Source organism: Schistocerca nitens, chromosome 1 (genome assembly GCF_023898315.1).
Source record: "Schistocerca nitens isolate TAMUIC-IGC-003100 chromosome 1, iqSchNite1.1, whole genome shotgun sequence".
NCBI classification, from domain to species: Eukaryota; Metazoa; Arthropoda; class Insecta; order Orthoptera; family Acrididae; genus Schistocerca; species Schistocerca nitens.
In genome coordinates, this window is record NC_064614.1 from 500,957,754 (window position 1) to 500,966,967 (window position 9,214).

A 9,214-nucleotide genomic window follows, 5' to 3' on the forward strand; every position below is an offset into this window, starting at 1 on the left:
GACTGAAATGTGCAGGAGCTCCATCGCGCATGAACCACATGTTGTGTCGTACTTGTAAAGGCACATATTCTAGCAGCACAGGTAGAGTATCCCGTATGAAATCATGATAACGTGCTCCATTGAGCGTAGGTGGACGAAACTAAAATGAGCTCTAACATGGAAATTAAGCGTTTCCGGACACATGTCCACATAACATCTTTTCTTTATTTGTGTGTGAGCAATGTTTCCTGAAAGTTTGGCCGTACCTTTTTGTAACACCCTGTATATCTTTGAGCTTTAGGGTGAGTGTTCCTCGGCGATTGTCGTGTGGTAACTGACTGCTTTGTGATTTCTGGTCTCCAACTTACAATATCTTTGGTATTGGTTGACAGGATGAGAGCTGATTGACTATGAAAAACCAAGTTGTATTGGATTATTGCTTCTTTCTCTCTCTCTCCTCCTCCCCCCCCCCCCCCCCGCTCTCTCTCTCTCTCTCTCTCTCTCTCTCTCTCTCTCACACACACACACACACACACACACACACACACACACACACACGCACGCATTCGCACACATACATACAAAAAAAACGCAAATTTCCGTGCCAGCATGCAATCACAAACTAACACTCTATGGAAAAAATGGATAAAGGGAGCGAAATTTGGCGGTTTATGACATTACAGTTCTTGCACCAAAGCCTCCACTCCGGTCGTGATTCTAAAAGAGTCCAGATGTCTATCAGACGCGATGATCGCGCCACTCTTCGCAGATCACTTCCAAATACTGGTCATTGCTGTATGCCAGCCAGAGGAACGTCGCATCATTGGTGTGCAGTACGATATGGCAACGCCTCGTCGAGCACGACCTGCAGTCTTGATGCCACCTGTGTCACCTCTACACTACAGCAGCCACAGCCCGAGAGTGCCTTTCTTGTGAGCACCAGCAGTATAGCGAATCCATGTCTTGAGCTCCGAAGCCGATTACGGTGACCTCCTGCACGCCCTGTATTCCAAGCTTCTGGTGTGTACTCCCACAGGGTAGAAAGGACTGAACACCCGCATGAGTGCCTTTCCATGGTATTTATCATGCGTTCTCGTTGTTGTCCAAGGAGCGTAGTGGCGTAATGACTTATGCAAGGCATATTTACACTATCAATCATCTTCCTACAGTAGGTCTAGTCTTCTAGAAAACCAATGCACGCGCACAACACCATATGTATCTTTCGATTGCCTTTGATATTTTAATACATCATTTTGCTCTACAAACTCCAGTCCTGTCAAACATCAACACAGCTTGAAAATGAGAGGAAGAATTTGACAGGGTGTAATACTAGACATCTGTCGGTATCATGCCCCAATCTAGACTGCAGTGGACGAACAGCTCCAAGCTGCTATTGTTCTGACTGCTGGCGTATGCCTTATATAAATTGCATCTGCCCCTCTTCTCATGCCTGCCTGACACTGTTGATGAAAACTGTTTCACTGAACGAATTTGAGCCTCCCGACACGCACTGGACGTTCACTGAAGCACGCGACCGGTGTTATCTTCGAGATCATTTACTTCACCGTGAACAGTAACGGTCCTACCGAACCAGATTGAGTTACGCCAAACGCGTACGACCAAGTCTCCCAATTGGAACGACGTATTAAGTTCTTTTTCTAGTAGCTATTCACTTTGTTTACATGGGGCTCCCAAAACCGAATTTCTCAAACTGATTTCACAATATCGTTTCTGGTTCGTCATGTAAAAACATTCCAAAATCGATTCCAGAGTTCCGTTTCTAGCCGTCGGTTTTCCACTTCCACAATCCGTGTTTGCTCCCATGTACACGCACAACCGTTTTTCAAGCGTGCCTGCATCGTCAGTTCATTTATTTAAATATTCGACTAATGTAGACTGGGTGACTTATTCTCCACTGAAGGGGAAGCGGAAATATTATTCACAGCATGAAACTGTCTGCTTATGAAATTTAAGTGAAGGGAAATAGCGACTGATCTGACTAAATCAGCAACTGGAACAGCTGTTTTCCAAACTCCGTATTCAACTGACAAGGGGAGGCCGCCAATTGTGAAATTCAGATTCGATTCATACTGCGCATAATAAAAGCTCATGGCCAGAGGTGTAATGTGGCAAAGCACCAAGATGCACTTCTCAGCCGTTATCGAGAAAATCGACAGTTAATAGAAACCGTTCCGGTGAAATACTCTCTACGAGGTATAACTTACCATCGCGTCGTGGCGCAGCGGTAAGTGCTTGGGTTCCCAAGTCGAAGGTCGCCGGATCGAATTTTGCGCTATGCAATTTTTTTTAGTATTTGTTTTTTGTAATATATATATATATATATATATATATATATCATGGGGTCTCTAATTCGAACGTTTGACTTACACTATACGTATTCGTTTCGGAATATCGTTTCTACGTCTTCCGTTAACTGCACGTGTAAACATTATGAAGACAATTAATAACATTTGTGAAATACAACTTTGTTTGCAGAAAACATAATCATGTTCGAAGTCGCCAGTTTTTCCACGACAAACGACTTTCAACAACTTATTATATGCATAATTGTTGCAACTGATTGCCGGGAATTATATATATATATATATATATATATATATATATATATATATATATATATATATATATATATATATATATATATATATATAAGTTGCATGGCGCTAGATTCGATCCGGCGACCTTCGGATTACGAACCCGAGCGCTTACCGCTGCGCCAAGACGCTGTAGGAAGTTACAAATCGTAGAGAGTATTTCACCTCAACGGTTTCTTTTTAACTGTCGATTTTCTCGACAACGGCTGAGAAGTGCATCTTGGTGCTTTGCCACATTACACCTCTGGTTATGAGCTTTTATTATGCGCAATATGAATCGAATCTGAATTTTACAATTGGCGGCCTCCCCTTGTGAGCTAGCAAATCTGATTCACGACACGATACGACAGCGAAAAAGCGATTCCGAAATTATATTTTCGTCTTTCGGAAGATGTATCGCTTGTAAACATAGTGATAAAGTTTCATATTTGTTCAGATATTCCATAACCACATACGCCATTTTGATTACTAGGCGCGGTAGCTGAGGAGTACTGAAGGCTTTCTGGAAATCCCCGAACACGGCGTCAATATGGACTTCGATATTACAGGTTTCTGGATCTCGTAAACGAACACAGAAAGCTGGGCTTCATGCTACCAACGCCCCAGTGCGTGAGGAATCCCCTTTCATCCCTGCCGAGAAGTAATTAGACGTCACGGGTCGTCCAACGTATTCAAACTATTTAAAAATTGTGACTGTGTTTGTATGAATGACTACTGGATGAGTCACGAGGTTTTCCCCCGGTTGCTGGAGGTTATTCCTTATGTTATTTGGAACTAAAAATGTAAATACAGTAATGTGATTAGATCCATAATTAAGGAGCTACAACAGAGTTCTGAAACTTGCCACGGTGTATGGAGCGCTACACTTGTGTCCACAGGACCCACGATCAGTCTTAGGTAGACATGTGCAGCGAGTGGTATGTTTGTATAATAACCACGTTGTTAATACTGCAGTCACTGTTTACTATTATTGTCTCCTGTGTACGGTACACTTTGCGATGCCGTACAAGTTTTCATCGCAGGAGTAGGGAGAGAGCCGCGCGTAGTGGCCGCGCGGTTTCAGGCGCCATGTCACGAACTACGCGGCCCTCCCGCCGGAGGTTCGAGTCCTCTCTCGGTCATGGGTGTGTGTGTTGTTCTTAGCAAAAAATGGTTCAAATGGCTCTGAGCACTATGGGACTTAACAGCTATGGTCATCAGTCCCCTAGAACTTAGAACTAATTAAACCTACCTAACCTAAGGACAGCAACAACACCCAGCCATCACGAGGCAGAGAAAATCCCTGACCCCGCCGGGAATCGAACCCGGGAACCCGGGCGTGGGAAGCGAGAACGCTACCGCACGACCACGGGATGCGGGCTGTTCTTAGCATAAGTTAGTTCAAGTGGTGTGTAAGTCTAGGGACCGATGGCTTCAGCAGCTTGATCCCTTAGGGGAATTCATACACATTTGAACAGTATGGAGAGATGGTGTACATTTGGGCTTCTGTGACGGTAATGCGAAAGCTGCTGTTGCCGAATATCACCGTCGGTATCCTAATCGTGGGATTCCGAGTGCCAAAACATTCAGTGGAACATATCGAACATTGCTAGAAACTGGTATTCTTCCCAGTATTGGTGTTCACTCCGAAAGACATCGTGACGTTCAAGAAGAGGGAAACATGCTTAATTGCTTAATTCAGTAGAGCGCATTCCTCGATCAAGTACAAGACGCCTAGCTACCCGATTGAACGTTTCACAATCTAAGGTACGTAGGATTCTTCATGAGACTGGACTGTATCCTTTTCATGTGCAGAAAGTTCACCATTTCGAGCCACATGATTGTGCCAACTGTGTGCACTTTTGTAACTGGTTAAATGGAAATCGGCAGCTCTATCGCTTCATAATGTTCAGTGATGAGGCAAGCTTTACAAGAGATGGCATCAACAACATGCATAACATGCATGTCTGGGCAGACGAAAATCAATGCAGAATCAGTGTCAGTGTCTGGTATGGTGTTGTGTGTGACCAGTGATTGGGGCCATTTATTCTCTCGGGAAATTTAAATGGTCAGATGTGCGGTAGCTTTTTACGAGAAGACTTACTGCAGCTTCTTGAAGATGTTCCTCTGCAAACAATGTACGTCCAACATGACGGGGCACCTGCATAGTTCCACCATGTGGTAACAGAGTATCCTAATCAGCAATTCCCACAAAGATGGATAGGTCGCGGGGACCCTATCAACTGGCCTGCCAGATCCCCAGATTTAACACCCCTAGATTACTGCTCCTGGGGGTGAACGAAAGACGTCGTATACGAAGTTAAGGTGGAAACACGGGAGGAATTGATACAACGCATTTTCTAGCATATAGGAACGAGCATGCGAAATTACGAAGTGCTACTCGCGCGGTTCACTCTCTTGCGAATCCTTGCCTTCAAATGCAGGGAGGAAATTTTGAACACTTGATTTAAATCCAGTTTGAATGAATGAGACTGCTACGAAACTGTTTAAATTTATTATTATGTGCATTTCTGATAGTGAAAACCTACAATAAAAGCTTTTTTCTACCATTTTCCTGAATTTCTCAATTACTGTAGCTCCTTAATTGTGGATCTGATCCTATTATTTACATTTTTTGTTCCAAATAACCTAAGGAATACCCTCCAGAAATCGAGGGAAAACCTAGTGACTCACCCTGTATATCTACGTCTGTTTAAAATAAATGCCGAAAAATGACAAACAACGGGTACTAGACAGTGAGGCAGAGGGAATCCCAGTTGAGAACATAAGGTCAGAACCAGGCAACTCGAGCCATTAACGTTAATTTCTAGGTCGATCTTGTCCATTATACAAGACAAAAATTTAGATTTTGTGTACGTATATGAGCGTATGTGTATCGTGTGTCGATGCGCACTGTGATCTCCGGACAATCTATTAACCGGAAAAATATCGTAAAGTTCATGATTTGTTGTTTTCAATTCAAGTTTTGCGTCCATTCTGTGATGTGAACTGTAAATTCGTTTGCAGGCCTCCGTCGACGTCAGCGTCCTCACCGGCGGCGCGCTACCAGTACGGTCCCGCGCCGACACCACCAGCCGAATACCTACAGAGAGAACTGTCGGCAGATGGTAGCACCGTCCACAAGTTGGGCGACGCAGGACAAGCTTTCCTTCACGGCCTGCCGCTAGATGCCATCAAAGTCGGCAGTGCTTCGCATTTACATCATTCGTCGCTAGGAAGCGGTAGCAGCTCGAAACAGAATGCGGACACCACACGTCCCGCCTCGCAAGGAACAGTCGACAACAACAATTCTACCCACAAACTCGACCCACCAACATTTCATTGTTTGGGCGTCGATAGTTGCGTGTGTTAGTGTGATGCTCAGTAAACATACAAATATTGTTGTCATATCTGTCTATATCGACTTCTGACAGGTTTTCGATATTAACTTCACGATCAGTCCTATGATCACGTAAATTTTTCATTAGTGTCAAACACTCCGCGGCACAACAATATTAAACAAATGACATGTATTTCTTCGCGAATAAACAAATTAGCAAACAGCAACTCTAACACAAGCACTGTTAAAAATGCCAGAGTAAGGAATTCAACATAAGAGTAACGGCGACTTCAGCTAATATGAATTTGTATTGTAACTGTCGCACTCACTAAGGTACAGAATTCCGAAGTATTCGCCGGTACAGAATTCTACATTAACCCTCAAACGGAGTGGTGACTTCTTAGTATTATAAATGGTGTTGTGGGGTCCAAAAGGATACCACTCAAATTTATCCACGAAAATTAATTTACTTTACTTTCATTAGAAATATTTATTTATAAATTTCTTTAATTGCCTATGTTACAACACAAAACTTCAGTTAAACTAAAAAAAAATCTCTATAAAAATCACAAAAGGAAAACAAATGTATGCAACACTACTTAACATTGAAATGAAATGGAATATAAAAATTCAACACGAAACAGTCATAGGTTGCTGTGAGATAAATATATGTTGTTGTGGTCTTCAGTCCTGAGACTGGTTTGATGCAGCTCTCCATGCAACCCTATCCTGTGCAAGCTTCTTCATCTCCCAGTACTTACTGCAACCCACATCCTTCTGAATCTGCTTAGTGTATTCATCTCTTGGTCTCCCTCTACGATTTTTACCCTCCACGCTGCCCTCCAATGCTAAATTTGTGATCCCATGATACCTCAGAACATGTCCTACTAACCGGTCCCTCCTTTTTGTCAAGTTGTGCCACATACTCCTCTTCTCTCCAATTGTATTCAATACTTCATCATTAGTTATGTGATCTCCCCATCTAATCTTCAGCATTCTTATGTAGCACCACATTTCGAAAGCTTCTATTCTCTTCTTGTCCAAACTATTTATCGTCCATGTTTCACTTCCGTACATGGCTACACTCCATACAAATACTTTCAGAAACGACTTCCTGACACTTAAATCTATACTCGATGTTAACAAATTTCTCTTCTTCAGAAACGCTTTCCTTGCCATTGCCAGTCTACATTTTATATCTTCTCTACTTCGACCATCATCAGTTATTTTGCTCCCCAAATAGCAAAACTCCTTTACTACTTTAAGTGTCTCATTTCCTAATCTAATTCCCTCAGCATCACCCGAATTAATTCGACTACATTCCATTATCCTCATTTTGCTTTTGTTGATGTTCATCTTATACCCTCCTTTCAAGACACTGTCCATTCCGTTCAACTGCTCTTCCAATTCCTTTGCTGTCTCTGATAGAATTACAATGTCATCGGCGAACCGCAAAGTTTTTATTTCTTCTCCATGGATTTTAATACCTACTCTGAAATTTTCTTTCGTTTCCTTTACTGCTTGTTCAATATACAGATTGAATAACAACGGGGAGAGGCTACAACGCTGCCTCACTCCCTTCCCAACCACTGCTTCCCTTTCATGTCCCTCTACTCTTATAACTCCCATCTGCTTTCAGTACAAATTGTAAATAGCCTTTCGCTCCCTGTATTGTACCCTGCCACCTTTAGAATTTGAAAGAGAGTATTCCAGTCAACATTGTCAAAAGCTTTCTCTAAGCCTACAAATGCTAGAAACGTAGGCTTGCCTTTCCTTAATCTAGCCTCTAAGATAAGTCATAGAGTCAGTATTGCCTCACGTGTTCCAACATTTCTACAGAATCCAAACTGATCTTCCCCGAGGTCAGCTTCTACCAGTTTTTCCATTCGTCTGTAAGGAATTCACGTTAGTATTTTGCAGCTGTGACTTATTAAACTGATAGTTCGGTAATTTTCATATCTGTCAACACCTGCTTTCTTTGGGATTGGAATTACTATATTCTTCTTGAAGTCTGAGGGAATTTCGCCTGTCTCATACATCTTGCTCACCAGATGGTAGAGTTTTGTTAGGCCTGGCTCTCCCAAGGCTGTCAGTAGTTCTAATGGAATGTTGTCTACTCCTGGGGCCTTATTTCGATTTAGGTCTTTCAGTGCTCTATCAAACTCTTCACGCAATATCATATCTCCCATTTCATCTTCATCTACGTCCTGTTCCATTTCCATAATATTGTTCTCAAGTACATCGCCCCTGTATAGACCCTCTATATACTCCTTCCACCTTTCTGCTTTCCCTTCTTTGCTTAGAACTGGGTTTCCATCTGAGCTCTTGATATTCATGCAAGTGGTTCTCTTTTCTCCAAAGGTCTCTTCAACTTTCCGGTAGGCAGTATCTATCTTACCCCTTGTGATATAAGCCTCTACATCTTTACATTTGTCCTCTAGCCATCCCTGCTTAGCCATTTTGCACTTCCTGTCGATCTCATTTTTGAGACGTTTGTATTCCTTTTTGCCTGCTTCACTTGCTGCATTTTTGTATTTTTTACTTTCATCATTTAAATTCAGTATATCTTCTGTTACCCAAGGATTTCTACTAGCCCTCGTCGTTTTACCTACTTGATCCTCTGCTGCCTTCACTATTTCATTCCTCAAAGCTACCCATTCCTCTTCTACTGTATTTCTTTCCACCATTCCTGTCAATTGTTCCCTTATGCTCTCCCTGAAACTCTGTACAGCCTCTGGTTTTTTCAGTTTATCCAGGTCCCATCTCCTTAAATTCCCACCTTTTTGCAGTTTCTTCAGTTTTAATCTACAGTTCATAACCAATAGATTGTGGTCAGAGTCCACATCTGCCCCTGGAAATGCCTTACAATTTAAAATCTGGTTCCCAAATATCTGTCTTACCATTATATAATCTATCTGAAACCTTTTAGTATCTCCAGGGTTCTTCCATGTATACAACCTTCTTCCTTTTTTACGGACATAAGAAATCAGTGTTCTGTAATTTGTGAAGCCATAAAGTGTTGAACCTTCCACACGCCTCTTAGATGGATGGAATTCGTCTGGGATTTCCTTTTTGTTTTTCCTCAATGTACCAACACAGGTCAACTTTCGTTTTTTCAACTCCGAAACTAATTCAATAGAGCCAAAGTAGTTGTCAGCTGTAATGTTGCGGTTTGTACCGTAAATGGGCTTCGCTAGTCTCAGGACAGATTGAGTAGGTTTCTGAAATTTCTTTTTTTCTGGTGTCAAGCCAACGCCATCACTGTCTTTTCCAGTATATAAATAGGCATTCAGAAGGTATT

The 9,214-nt window shown here is 42.3% G+C and overlaps 1 protein-coding gene across 1 annotated transcript in view; it reads left to right on the plus strand.

Annotated features, from left to right (window-relative positions):
- Positions 1-5,946, plus strand: part of LOC126256749 (ETS translocation variant 4-like) — a gene marked incomplete at its 5' end in the record, with an annotated part of 49,772 nt that extends 43,826 nt beyond the window's left edge. Inside the window, one exon of the mRNA XM_049955510.1 lies at positions 5,601-5,946. Within this exon, the coding sequence (XP_049811467.1) occupies positions 5,601-5,946 (346 nt within the window). The remainder of the gene's footprint in view (positions 1-5,600) is intronic.
- Positions 5,947-9,214: the final 3,268 nt, after the last annotated feature.